The sequence below is a fragment of the Nanorana parkeri genome, unplaced genomic scaffold (assembly GCF_000935625.1).
Source record: "Nanorana parkeri isolate BGI_ZX_2015 unplaced genomic scaffold, ASM93562v1 scaffold280, whole genome shotgun sequence".
Lineage (NCBI taxonomy): Eukaryota > Metazoa > Chordata > Amphibia > Anura > Dicroglossidae > Nanorana > Nanorana parkeri.
This window is the reverse complement of record NW_017306548.1, coordinates 764,131-779,515: the sequence shown is the minus strand read 5'-3', so window position 1 is coordinate 779,515 and position 15,385 is coordinate 764,131. Positions and strand designations below refer to the sequence as shown.

General features: G+C 42.1%; 1 protein-coding gene across 1 annotated transcript in view; it reads right to left on the bottom strand.

Annotated features, from left to right (window-relative positions):
* The window catches only part of CPNE7 (copine 7), a 63,544-nt gene that overhangs the window by 8,584 nt on the left and 39,575 nt on the right, over positions 1-15,385 (bottom strand). The window contains exon 11 of the mRNA XM_018557326.1: positions 15,095-15,149. Within this exon, the coding sequence (XP_018412828.1) occupies positions 15,095-15,149 (55 nt within the window). The remainder of the gene's footprint in view (positions 1-15,094; positions 15,150-15,385) is intronic.

Genomic DNA, 15,385 nt, shown 5'->3' with positions numbered 1-15,385 from the left:
CCGAAGGGCGCCCCCCCCCCCCCAATTAATTTATCAAAATCACCAGCAGCCAAAAACACTTTCAAGGACTTTCAAGGATCCAAAACAAATCTAGGTGGAAGAGACACTCGCCTCTTATCTGCCGATCTCCAACTGGATCCGTGTGACTGCTCCTCGCAGACCACCCTCCCCTACCTTACGTTCTACCTTTATTTAACCCCTTCCGGCCCTGGTTCCCCTTCCCACCCAGGCATTCCGCTCATTCTCCCTTAATTTCCTGGCTCCAGGCCTATCTTTCCAAGTCAACTACTCCATAAATTGCAGCTCAACTCCAGGCATATATAATAGACACAGTTTACGTGGCTCTGTAAGCATTAATATATCACTATAGTGACATTAATGTCAACAGTGGCGTAGTGGTTAGCGCTTCTGCCTTGCAGCACTGGGGGTCCCTCGTTCAAATCATGGCCAATTATGCATGTGTGATAGGGGCCTTAGATTGTAAGCTCCTTGAGGGCAGGGACTGATATGAATGTGCAACCGTGTACAGCTCTGTGTAAATTGTCATTGCTATTTAAATACCTGTAATAAATAAAATGTATTTTCTCTGTTATTTTAGCTCCTTAGACAAAATGAGCACTTAACCCTTGCAGTGCTGAGGGGGGGGGGAGCCCCACTGTAAGGGTTGAGTTTTTTTTTCCCCCCGAGTTCTTCTTTAAGGGGTTCTTTGACCTCTTTCCACTACTATGTTATTAATATTTTATATTCGCAATAACAACATTGGGACCGCCAATAATATTCTTAATACTTTCTTATGTAGGTCACATCCTATATACACAGCCCTAAAAACATGCATTAACCTATAAACCTAGAACCACTGGTGTAGGAAAACTGATGAGTCTTGACCTGTAGAATTGGCCCTCCTAAGAAGGCCCATTCATTTCTTGAGAGGATGCTTTGTCTCCCCCAGTGTACAAGGCCTTGCGTTCCTCACTACACCCCACTTCATAAATCAAATGACTTTGTGTTTGGGTGTTAGGTCTTTTGGATGTTCAAGCTTCTGTCTCAATGTACTACTGGGCTTGTACTAAGACAGAAGCTTGTTCATCCAAAAGATCCAACACCCAAACACAGACGAAGCAACTTGGTATATGCAGTGCAGTGTAGTGAGGAATGCAAAGACTGGGACATTGGTTAGAGAAAATAACCTCTCATACAAATGGCCCAACATAGGAGGGCCAATTCTATAGGTCAAGACTGATCAGTTTTCCTACACCTTGAGGATAAAGGGCATTCTTTCAAAGACAGTGAGGTGCAGTGCATTGTAGTAGCAATGCAAAGACCTGTACATTGCAAAGACTAAACAACCTCTCAACATACGAATGGCCCAACATAGGAGGGCCAATTCTACAGGTCAAGACTCATCAGTTTTTCTACACCTTGAGGATAAGGGACATTCTTTTCGAGGACAGTGAGGTGCACTTTTTGGACAACTGGCTTGCAAGAGGCTTGAAAGAGGCTATCTATGTTAAACTGGAACAACCATCCTTGAACAATGATGGAGGACCTCTGACACCATCTGTCTTTCACATATAATGCCGTCCTAACAACTACAAATACTTTTAGCCATTTGAATCAAAGGACTAAAGCCTAAGACCTGGAAAGTTCCACAGTTTTCTTGGACAATCATCAGCAGCAGCCTTGTTACCCTTCATGGTGATTGGATTAGGGTGTCTGTGCTACCTGTGTGGCTATAAATAGTGGGGTTTGTTCCTGACACTCATTAGAACTGAAGCGGTTGGAGAAGCTACAAAACATCTTCAACATTACAGAACTAGTCCAGTTGAATGGGTCTAACTAATACCAGCTATGCCATGACCGGGATAAATGAGAACCTCCATAGACATTACTTCTGCACTGGAATAAATGATTCATTCGGCATTGAATCCACAGTAAGGAGTTCAGCCGGGAGAGAACACTGCAACTTCTGATTAAATGCCACAAACTGCATTTCACAGGGAACGTGGATCAAGGACAGTGTATAGCTGCAGGAAATGTGACGTGAAGGCATGGCTGAGACGTATTATGTGTGCTGGCCTCAGGAGAAGGAAATGTATAAGTGACAAAGCTTCAAACACAAACTTTCTCTATAGAAGCTTTCCATTTTATGTACTGCTCAGCCAACAACTTCATTATAGAGGCATCAGGTGGCATTAACTCTTTCATGGGTCAAATAATAAAGCTTAAATCTGAACTCCTGGCAAAGATGCTATGCACACAGTTGAAATACTTTACCTGCCAAATGATTTGTATTTCTATCTATCCAGTTCTGAGATGTACACAGCTCCGCTTCACATCACAGCACTGTCTGCCAGGGGAGGGGTCGTCACTTTTCTCTGCTACAGTTCAGGTTGTTTTTCAGGGGTTGGGCTCGGCCACTTAGTTCCAGTGAAGGGAACTCTTAAGGCACCAGAATACTAGGGCATTTTGGACAATTTCATGCTCCCAACTTTGTGGGAACAGTTTGGGGATGGCCCGTGTGGGTGTGTCATGGTCTGGGGCTGCATGAGTGCTGTCGGCACTGGGGAGCTACAGTTCATTGAGGGAACCATGAATGCCAACATGTACTGTGACACACTGAAGCAGAGCATGATCCCCGCAGGGCAGTGTTCCAACATGATAACGACCCCAAACACACCTCCAAGACGACCACTGCCTTGCTAAAGAAGCTGAAGGTAAAGGTGATGGGCTGGCCAAGCATGTCTCCAGACCTAAACCCTATTGAGCATCTGTGGGGCATCCTCAAACGGAAGGTGGAGGAGCGCAAGGTCTCTAACATCCACCAGCTCCGTGATGTCGTCATGGAGGAGTGGAAGAGGACTCCAGTGGCAACCTGTGAAGCTCTGGTGAACTCCATGCCCAAGAGGGTGAAGGCAGTGCTGGAAAATAGTGGCCACACAAAATATTGACACTTTGAGCCCAATTTGGACATTTTCACTTAGGGGTGTACTCACTTTTGTAGCCAGGAGTTTAGACATTAATGGCTGTGTGTTGAGTTATTTTGAGGGGACAGCAAATGTACACTGATATACAAGCTGTGCATTCACTACTTTACATTGTAGCAAAGTGTAATTTCTTCTGTGTCGTCACATGAAATGATATGATAAAATATTTACAAAAATGTGAGGGGTGTAATCACTTCTGTGAGATAATGTATATATATATATATAATGAAATGAGAAGGAGATTATATGCTGCAATGTTAATTCAACACTCTAATTTCCCTATCACATGGCACAAGATCATTTGATTTAAGTAGGAAATCCATCTTTAAAGTTAGCCCCGGGGCCCCCCTTGCCTTTATCGTGAGCCCGGTGCCCGGAACGTACTTCCTATACACTGATCTAGTTAAACAGCTATGTAGGATTAGTTTACAGACAAACGCCATGCCCAGAAGGAGGATTGGATGTAAATAATATTATGGTACTGCAAGGAGAAATGGTCGTGTTTTCCAGCCTTCAGCATCAGAGCATTTTCTTTAAATGAAATAGAGGAATAATGAATATTGTCAGCGATTGCTGTACTGGCTCTGACAACATGTGGAGCGGAGCCGGAGGGCAGCTCGCTGTGCTGTACATTGGGTATTAAAGGAAACCTGCACTGGGTGAAATATGCAAGCTCTAATTTCGGTTAGGAGTTTTGACTTGGCTTTGAGTTCGTGTGCTGCATGCTTGTTTCAGATCAGTGACTGAGAAAGGGCCGAAGCAAGAGACCGCCAGAAAACTGTAATTTTAGACTGCAATGGACGCTGCTGATTTTTAAAGGTCCTTTAATGTATGAATTAAACTTTCATTTAAATATATCCCTCAATAGACACAAAGGATATAAATTCACTTTGTGTGCACCAAATGCCTTTGCAAGTCATCACTGTGCTGCACATGACCTATGCAGAGAGTTGGGCTGTAGGAGGGGCCCAGCATGCCTCACCCACTACAGAAGGGGGCGGAGACATGACCAGTCACTCTGCACAAGGAGAGAGAGCAGCAGTGACCGGTCTTTATTTCAGGAAGCTCCAAGTCTCACACTGGATTACTGCACAGATCTGGAAGAAATACACAAAGCTCACCAACATTCAAGAAGAATACACATGGCTCTTGTATACAGTATAGACAATATTTGCTGATCCTGGAGTTTTAACTCCAATAGTCATAGCAATTAATAACTACAAGTCCCTCCGCTGCAGTGGCTTATGGATGTGCTGCAATGCAGGGGTGCTGGTTTGGTGTGCTGGGATGCCATTCAAATGAACAGCACTGCAACGTGGTATGTGCATAAGGCTAGGTTCACACCTACACTGCACAACACCCGCGCTGATCGTGTGCTAGTGCACACAGCAATTGCGCGGCCCCATTGATTTCAACAGGGTGACATCCGCGCGGCAATCGCTAAAAAAAGGTACAAGTACCTTTTTTTCGACACACGACGCACAGCTTGTTTTAGCCGCGATCGTGTTCACTTGCACGGGCAAAATCGCTGTGGGAAACCGTGCGATCCGCCCAGCGAGACTGGGGTGCCATTAGAAAATAATGGCACTTAGCGACTCCCAACCGCGCCGCAATCGTGCACAAAACTGCGTGGATTGCCCCGCGGTCAGGAGCCGCCTAGGTGTGAACCTAGCCTGAGGGTAATGAGCATACTACTAAATGTTCACGCAAAGCAACAATGTGAGCGGGCCCTAAAGTCAAATTCCCCCAAAACCAATTGTGATTATGAGCTTCGGGAGTACCTGCGATTTATTGACTCCCAAAAATACATACGAATGGGACTTATCTACATAATGGGGGAGGGGGGTGGACCAATGATCACTGGTATTGATTCTGCAAATGGTGGAATGTCTCAGCATATTGATACATTCCTTCAAAGTACTTGCGGGAATTGATTCTCCCCTTAGGGTCAGGGATACTAGACAGGTAATTAATGGAAGTAATGGAGCTACAGCAGCCGTGGCTTTATTATATACCAGAAGATGGCATGGGATGGAAGATGAAGGAGCTGTTTTATAAGCTTCATCCTTTTGCAATGAAGATGATCATCTTAAAGAGATATTCATTTTGTTTCTTCCATTAAATCTTTACAGTTTACGCTTTCGAATAATTATTTTTGGTACAATCAGAAACTTTATCTTCAAATACAGAGAAGACATGTTTTCTTAATCCTTTGCAGTGGGGATCTGATATACGTGTAATGTTCTGAATTACTCTTTTATTAAAGTGATATTAAAGTCAAAATTGTTTATTTTTTTCATATGCTGATTAATCCATTTACAATGAATGCTGCTCCTTGATGTTTCCTACAGAATCAGCTGGTCCCCTGAGCACTGGCCCTGATATCTTGTTTTAGGGTGCCTCCTTTCCCTTGCAGGGTCTTATGGAGCCACCCTTGTGTGTGTCAGTAAAGCTGTGAGTGTCTGAATAAACACACAGGCACAGCAAGGCAAGCCCCATCCCTGCTCCTGCTCCTCTCTCCACCCTTCTCCAAGCTAGTAAATCAGAACAGATGCTGGAGACTGTGCTGTCCCTTGTGATCTTATTCTCTACAGGAAGCTCAGGGAAGGTGTGAGAGTGCTGGACATCTATTTGGAAACATGATGACTTTAAGTGCTAGGGCAAAAATGCTTTGATGGGCAATGTATATATGTTTGATCTGGATTGATTATTGAAAAATAATTTACTACTGTAAAGGTTTATTAGGATATACCTTGCAGCACTGGGGGGGAGTTTGCATGTTCTCCCTGTGCCTGAGTTGGTTTTCCCCCGGGTACTCTAGTTTCCCCCCACACTCTAAAGACATGCTGGGAGGTTAATTGGCTCTGTATGTATGCATGTGCACGGGCGTCCCGAGGCCGGGTGTACCCCGGGGCAGATACTCGGTGACACCCTGCTGTGATGTCATTGCGCATGCACAGCCATCTTTGTGATACCTGCCGGCGGCCCTCTTGGTGATGGATGCCGGCAGAGTTAGGAGGGGACGTTCACACGGCGGAATGAGGTATGTAGCCAGGTCCCCTCCTCTCTCCTGCAACTGTCGGGCTCTTGGTGCATGACTGAGTGCCCGACTTTTCAGAGGGGGTGACATCAAAATCACTGTCAGTCATTTTGGTGTCACCCATACAATAGTGTCACCCGGGTGCGGGCACCCCCCCCGCAACCCCCTTGTGACGCCACTGTGCATGTGAGATAAGAACCTTTGATTGTAAGCTCCTTGAGGGTAGGGACTGATGTGAATGAGTTCTATGTAAAGTGCTGTGTAAATTGTCAGCTCTATATAAATACCTGTAATAAATAAATAAAATATACAGGTACATAAACAGTATGTAGTCAGTATGGATTGTGTATTCAGGTTTTACTCCATGAATATTACCACAAGCCACAAGGATAACAACCAGAACATCTTCATCCATACCATTGCTGAGTCACTTTAAAAAAAATAAAAAGCATATGACCACATATCGCAGAATGAACATCAAACACAGAGAACCCCAATCTGTGTTGTGGATTATGTCATGTACAGGTATCAAGTTTGAGGAGTCTGGTGTGGAGGGACTTGTTTGTCCTGCCAGAGACCTGACTTCAACCCTACAAACAGCAATGGAATTAATTGGATTGCCAATTGCAAGCCAGGTCTTCCTGTCCAACATCAGTACCGGGCCTCACAAATGCTGAGCAGACTAAAAAATTCCCACCAGTCCAAAATTTTGTGGAAAGCCTTTCTAGAAGACTGAAAGTCTGTTATAGCTGCATATGTGGTCAACTCCATGGTTTTGGAATGGGATGTCCAACAAGCCCATTTAGGTGTGATGGTCAGGTGTCTGCAAACCTTTGGCCATATAGCATAGTTGTACGTAGAGTGACATCCAGTCTCATCCTCCATCCCAATCCAAGTGTGATAACCAGCAATGGCAGAAGATCTGGAGCTTGGCCATGCTACAACACCACCATGATCTTGGGAGGGAGCACGACTGCCCAAGAGCTCTGCCTCCTTTGTAAGCCATCAATGACTTGTATTAGAGCTCCATCTCTTTCTCAGAGTCTAAGCAAGGAATGGACCCCAGAAGGGCATTTCTGTATTTGTATTATATCAGCTCTGTAGACTTCTTTACTGAATCATTCTGCTACTTTCTTTATTCCCAATACAAACTACATGGAAAATGAAATCTAGTTTGCTGCTATGAGCTATGTTACAGATCCTATTCTGCTGCAGTTTTATTCCATTGGCCCAACCGTGAATAATGAGACAAAAGGGCCAACGCAACCTTTCGTGACAGAAAATGACCAACGGCCTTTTCTCTGCTGGTAATAAAGTCGCTTCAGATCGATGATGTGATCGACGATGTAACAAGCATCGTCCCAGGGATAGAAATCTCACTACACAAAGCTCTGTACTGATCTCTACAACCGAGGGTATAAATTAGGTCACCTTAAAGGCAATTATTGATTAAAGTCTCGGTATACAGGTATTGCACTGAGGTTGCAGCTATTTTTATTACTATGCTGCCGCGAAAAGTAATAACACACGTTTGTATGTTGGACTGTGAAAGGTATGAAATATTATCCAGGAAACGCTGCATATGCGCTAAAGTCCCTCTGGTTTATCTTTAAAGTGAACCTGTGCTTTGTCCATGCAGGGCAATCCAGCTGGTTCATTTAACTGACCCTTCCCCCCCCTTTCCCTGCTATTGTTTATACTCATCTTCTCTTTGCTCTCTCGACACTCTGTTTGCCTGCTGAATAATTTCTCTCAACTCTTGATTGATTTTTCCCAAAATGTTGTCAAAATTAAACTTGAATTTGCAATGCCGATGGCTTCGGCAAAATGCATTAGAAAAAAAAGTTTTTTTTAGCAAAGTCATGTGATCCCCATTCCAATGCTGACAGTGCTTTGTTTATTAACAAAGTCATGTGATCACTGACATTGTGGTCGCATGACTTTGATAATAAAGAGAGGGCTAGGGATAGCATTGGGGTTAGGGTTCCTCTATTCCTCAATACTCAATGTCATGTTCTCAACTAACAAGGGGCCATTTGTTGCTACAAAAACAGGTCCAGGGTAGCTGAAGGAGGCCTGCTAGCATTACACTTCCTATTCTAGGGTGTGAGGGTGTCTGCAAACCTTTGGCCATATGACATAGTTGTACACAGAATGGCATCCAGTATTATCCTTCAATAAGTGCTTGTGTTTTATTACGAAATTCCTTCTTTACTTACTGCTTCTACACTCCTCCTCTCATCCAAGCCTGATTTGTGGGCTTGCGGATTGTTGAGCAATGGTAGTTACCTCAGTTGCCCCTGTTATGTGTAGTAAGAGCTTCTGAGTGGATAGTTATTCATTCATAATTAAATGTTAATCTCCTTGCTAGATGCGTGGTCAGAGAGTGGTGGTGGGTGGGGGGGGGCGCTGTCAACCTATCTTAGCAATGAGGCAACCTAGGAAGATGGGACAAAGTCCTACAAGCACTTTGTCTAATGGGGTCAGGAGCAACAACATTCTTTAAGCTCCTACAAATGAACTTAGAGCTAACGCAGGGCCTTTTATGAACACCTCGCTAGGTAGTAAAAGAAGGGTGACTATGAGCGGGTGATGTAAGCAATTAAGTGAACCTGTTGCTTTTCATGGTTTTACTTTATTTGCCTCTAAAATGATCTAACATAACAATGTGAAACTAGTTTCAGAGAGGGCCTCTGGGCTAATAATGGGAACTGTAGGAGACATGTAATGGTTATTCAAATTATTACATGGCATGCCTAACATGACTTACTGCTGAACTCTGGCCTCCGCTTTAGTCTTGTATGAATGTACTGGTTCGAGCTTCTCATAATGCTTCTCATAATGTGCATTAGAAACTGCAGCAAGTCAGATGAAATCCACCTTATTTTCTGGCAGTCCAGCATCATCTAGGTCTTTCCTCGTGGAGGCGCAGCATCACATGTAGTTCTTACCTAGCTTAGCCTGCATGCATATACCGTCGACCAGACTGACACCCACCCATTAAGCTAGTTTGATATTAACATAACTCCCACCAAGATCCAACCCACTGCTTGCATTAGCTCTTGAGAGGAGTACTGAGGGAGAGTACAGTGTTTTTTATGTACAGCACCCTGCCGGCTCCTTCCACCAGCCAGGATCTGCCTCATCGCACAGTGAATCACAGAGACCAAGTGATACACCACTGCGTCTAAAATAAGGTATGTAAAAGTAAACAGGTTTTATTTAAATTTTTTAGAACCATGTTGATATGGGTGGAAATAAGGAACCAGGGAAGGCAAAATATAATCAGATTAAATGTCAGATTATAGGGGTTGGCTTTAAAATAACATTTGGGTACTGTGTGTATCATTTTTTATGTATATGTATAATTGAATTTGCTAAGCTTACTGTATATAGTCTTATCACTTTGTTATTGTTTTAAAACTCCTTGTTCCACTATATTATTTAGCTGTAAATGTACATATGTGCATTGGAAGATCTGTATATGCTCAATATGTAGATTTACTTTAGTGCTGCTCATATCTCAATTCAAATATACGCACATGTGTATGTGTATGTGTGTAAAGCTATTTCAATAGACTTTCACGGATAACTATTTCCAGGTTTTTAATGCAACAGATCTTTTTTTCTGATCACTTTGGTTTCTAGCAAAGTGAAATATCAAACACAGCTGTCAGAAATCCAGAGAGCCAGTAAAAGGAAAATCAGCAATTTTGTAAAAGGTTAGCCAGTCACCTTAAGTGTTCTCTCACTGGCACTCCAAATAATCCTTTTCACCATTTATTGCGAAAACGTCATATCACAAGGTCCATTCCAATGTTTCAGAGCCTTTATCAAGTCAACATAATTTCCAAAAAAGATGGGTACTTGGTGACTCTCAACATGTACAGGTAAAGTTGAGATCTGCGAATATAGCCAATGATCTACTTATCCTTTTCACATGAATGTTTCACTCTGTAACCTCTGTTTAGGGCATTGGTTGTCAAATTACAAGGTAGAGGTGTCTCAATTGTGGCTCCTGATATATGCAGGTCCACATTTAATATTTATTATATGTAGTTCTAAAGAAGAATGTCATAGACTGAAGACTTCCTAGAGGAAATGGTCAGAGATTGTTCTACAAGAGATTTGGAGACTGAAGGCATGCTGTAGGAAAAAGTCATAGACTAGGCACATGTTACATAAAACTGCTAGAGATTACCATTATTAAACACCCTTTACAAATCAATGTTCCAACTACTGACTGCTAAGGTCCGAAGGCCGCACTTCAAACACCAAAGGGCCAAATGTGGACTTTAGGCCGCAGGTTGGGCACCAGGGGTTTAAGCAATTGTTAAAGTGACATTAAACCCTCAGATTTTTTAACATAAACCAATACTGTAATATGTGCCTTACTGCAATCCATGGTTGTTTCCCTTCTCTTTGCTGCTCTTCCTTTTAAATCCGTATCTCTTCTCATGCTGGGCAGAACTTCTGTTTTGCAGCAGACTGCCTTGTCTCTGGAATGGATACATGGTGTCTGTGTGCAGGTTCCCAACCTGAGCCAGCACTACAGGAAGAGGCACTCAGCTGCAAAGGGAAGTTCTCCCCCAGCATGAGAAGAGATAAGGATTTAAAAGGAAGAGCAGCAAAGAGAAGGGATTACAGTAAGGCGCACATTACAGTATTGGTTTATGTTAAAAAATCTGAGGGTTTAATGTCACTTTAATCATCTGCTCAGTATGAATTGCCCGTGTGGTTGACAGGTTCACTTTAGCTACTTTTAACTACTCCTCCATCCTTCCTTCCTTTCTGCTCCTCAATCAACGCTAGCACTAGCACTGCTGAAATGTGTACCCTTCAGAAGTTTTGGGCTCCCTCCAGGTATCAATGAGCCAATGCTTCAAACTTTAAACATAATATGGGTAGGTTAGAACACAAGGAGATAAAGAGTAATGTAGGGTTTAGGTCTACCTTATAGAACGAGGATGTAGGGTTTAGGTCTACCTTATAGAACGAGGGTGTAGGGTTTAGGTATAGAACACCATTAAGGGCTATTTGCAAATACCCTGATCACATTACCACAATACCCCTTTAACTATCTCTTATTCTTAAAAAATAGGGACTTCTTTAAAGGTGTCTATGAATGTCTACTACCGGATTTTTATGCAAGTCAGCTTTTGTTTTAGTAGCCCTTTAAGTAACTAAATTCTTTCAAATCAATTTCCGGGGCCCTTTTTGAGCAATCACATGAAGGATAATTGCAGCTGCCGTAATTACCCGCACATAATTGATGCAATTAATTAAACCAAACTCTGTAAGGCTGAGGATGAAAGCAAAATTAGGGTTCAACTATAATTCATTCTAATGTTTACCATAATAATTTATCATTTTTAGCGCAGTTGCTCAAACAAAGAAAATCCACGTCGACGACCGTCTTAGTCACCATAAAACTCAGATTGGTTAAAGAATTCTTGTTTAATTAAAAAGCGGGACATTGTTCTAAAGTAAGGAGTTCTTAAAGTCCCTTAAAAAGCCAATTATCACTTTTACCTTCTTTTCTTTCAATAAAGGAGACAGGAAAAAGGACATCTAGGACCAAACTCATTCCAAAATGTCATACTTACTCCTAGGAGAACATACACCGTTTAAAGTATATGTCAAGCCAAATACCTTTTTGTTTGTTTTGAATAGTGTGGGGAAGGATTAGAACACCTGTCGAGTTTTTATTCCTGTGGGCATCAAATGTGTTGACGTTGCCAGCACTAAAGAGATCTTCATCAGGCAGTCTGTAAACAACTGAGAAAACCATGGCTCTGAAACTATGGTGAGTAGGTAAGGGGTGGGGGTGGCTCTTCGCAAAAGAGTACAGCTGTCCTTTAAGTGTTGGGCACATCCAAGAAAGATATAGTAGACCGATTGATATGTCCCTGGTTCTTGGTGAAACATGTGAAAGGGCCACATAAACATTGAGTAGGCTGTGATGATAATACACAATTGTCCAATTTTGGGAACTCGGTCTTATGGCAGTAACTACAGTAATCAAATATTCAAAAATAGTCTTTAGTGTGTCACTATATTGAGCTCTGATGTTTAGGTATATAAGGTTTAAGTTTAGGTTCAATAGTTGGATTAAGCTTTAGTTAACATTTAGGTGTTAAGGTGCCCATAAGAATCAGATCTGGCTGTTTTGGCCAGATCATACAAGAATCTAATGTCTATGGGGAACTTTCAGACGATGTCAGCTGAGGCCCATCTGGGGGAACAGTGATCGGCCATTAATTCCCTCCGATAAACTGGTGCTGGAGGTGTCTGCAGAGTGCGTCCTCATCTTTCCCAAAAGGTCTAAACACAGTCACCTCAGGTGACCTTTCATGTTTAGAAAAGTGTTAGGGTTTGTGTAGGGTAAAGGGGCCTATTTATGAAGCATTCCCACAGCTATTCGCTGTGTGAATGAGATTTGCAGTATTGTATGGCAACTAGATGGAGCTGAGGAGCATTGGAATTATGCTACTCACTTCCATCTAGTGACATTACAATAAATGGCAAGGGGCTGAATGACCATACAATTAATGGCCTAACTCAAAGGGGCTGATTTATAAACTGTTTGCACAGCTCGTCCTGCTGATTTGGTGCCCTTTTGCCAGGCCTTTGCTGACCAGGCTTGTTCCTGACCTCTTATCATCAGTGGCCTTCGTCACTACAAACCACCTGACAAATATTACTCAACTTCCAGTAATTTCAACATTGTCCACAGGCACGTATGTCCCTCCTTCATTCCCTATCTTCTTACCCAGGAATGTTTTGACTGGAGCAGTAACAGAGGCCACTCTCATCATTTAGAGCTTCCCATCCAAGTACATAACACTTAATAATTACATGTTTGTACTATAAAAAAAATGTCTCCCACGCTCCCACTAAATACAACTGCTTTCACTGCCTTTCCTCTAGCATTGTTTACCTTGTTTGTACCTGAACTGCTTGATGCTCAGGGTACACCTCTGACAGTCCTCCCTTCAGGCTAGGGAGTACATTACTGAGTCCTCTGTGGTTTTCAAGCACTGACGTGGACCGCCACCTAAAGTCACCCATCTGCTGGCCGCGCATGTGCATGTGAACAAGGTCTAATCCTGAATGTAGTCCTATCAGATCAATATGTTCCAATTATGTACGTACCAAGATAAATTGTAAGAGCCTTCAAAGACGCTTTTCAAACGAAACATTTCCTGTTTGATTTGCCGTATCAGCACTTAATTGAGAGAAGAGCCTCATTGCAATGAAACACTGATTAAAAGAAAGATCCTTGTGCATTATTCATTATTATCTTCTCCTAAATTGGGCAAATACTCCAAAGTGCTCGAGACATCAGTGCGGAGGCCGAGAAACACAGACCTTTCTCGTGCTTCTAATTATTGAGGGCCAGTGATTACATCTCCTCAGATGTAAAGAATGGAGAATAAAGGGAGCGAAATATAGAGTAGGTCACAGTACAAATTGCGTCTTATGTCTAAAGGTGCGCCCAAGTCGATCACAAAAAATAGTAAACCTCAGCTATTTACGTATTAAAACAGCATATTTTGCACCCCTGATCTGCCCACAATGCAGACCCCTGGAGGAAGATATATTGCACAGCAATAAGCTTTACTCCAAGCCAAAGAACCTGCAAAAGCCCTGCTAAATCTGAATGGAAATTGGTCTAAAATTCACAAACTGAAAAGATTCTTTGACTTTAGCACAGTCACAATTATTCCTGGATGTATCAGCATTCTCCAAAATCATTTTATCTGCTCTCTGAAATGACTCTTTAATTAACAACTGTCTGTGTTGCTCACATCCATCAATCTGCCCTTCTTTTATAAATGGGGGAGACAGAAGACTAAAGCAGAGTGATTGAGGCAGGGAATGGGTCCTAATGTGCTGTAGATACCTGTGGGAAATCAGGTGGAATAATGCAAGATTAAAACATTAATCACATTAAGATATTGAACAATAACCTATTTAGTCTGTGTTCCCATGGCTGCTTTAATGTCCACCGACGCTCCATTACCCAAATTCATCAAAGACAGTGCAAAATTGCCTGGAACCCAGCAATCCCGCTTGCAGCATTGGTCAATAGAGAACTACAGCAGTTATTAGATAACGTTATTATGTAGAGACATAGAGAGCACACACTTCCATCCCCAACACATTTCTTAGCCTAGCATCATGAGACTAATAGCGCGTCCATTGAGGGCTGTAAGTGGATCTGTACCACTATACTAAATCCAGGAACAACATGTGCAATAAGGACAAAGGTATGACTGCGAACACAAGATGAAATAGACACCCAACCCCCTTTCACTTTTAAACTGTTCATTTGATTAAATAAAGAATACAACATTCACCAAATATCTATAATTGTATATATATAAAGCATAAATATACAATGCAACAAATCCATCTTCAAACACTGAAATGTGTCTAAATATTATTCGCCTTGTAAATCAATGGTTATCTTCCCCTCAAATAACCAAACATAGAAAACCTATCCAAAGCTCTTTCATTTTATCTCACCAGTTTCTGCCAAATCTGCTTTTAAAGCCCTGATGTAGAGGGTAATTTACAAACCCCAAAACATAATGGCTTGTTGTTATCTTGCATTGTTTTAATGAAATAAATCCTTCTGGACTCCAGAATAATGATTGGTAGTGGTGCTCGTTTCCTTCCACCTACTGGATGTTCTTTGAGGTCATATGTGTGGAAGAGATGCCTAACCTGAGCTATTGTACTCTACAGAATAGACTCTTCCTCCATTTATGGAACTGAATGTTGGGCCAAGCTACTCCCTCCTACATTCTCCAAATAAACAAGTCCCATGACTCAATCACATCTCTACACCATATATCACCCGGCTCTGGGAAATGCAGATGGTGTGGATATGACATGGCAGTGATGTCCAAGAGAATGAATGTTCCTCCCTCAGAAAAAAGGAATCATTGGAACTGAAGAATTCTGAAGGATTGCTGGACTTGTCAGTGGATTACATTTGTGGCTATATCTCTACTTTGGCACCAAAGTGCAGGGATGTTATAAAGACAAAACATTCACTTACCTCATATTTCGGGGGAATGCGTGCACCAAATCCCAAAGCAGAAAATCTCTTATCACTAAACAGAAAGAACAACTACAATGAGTACACGGTACATGCTTTCTATATAGATGATTATGATATGTGAATATTGAACACTACTGATAAATGGTTTCAACGAATTTTCTAAATGCAAAAACATATTTGCATTCAACTCCTGTGGCTACAAAGACTCCAGGGAAACAATAAAATCTGTATTACTGTAATGTTAAAGCTAAATAGGCAAATATATATAGAGATATATATATATATATA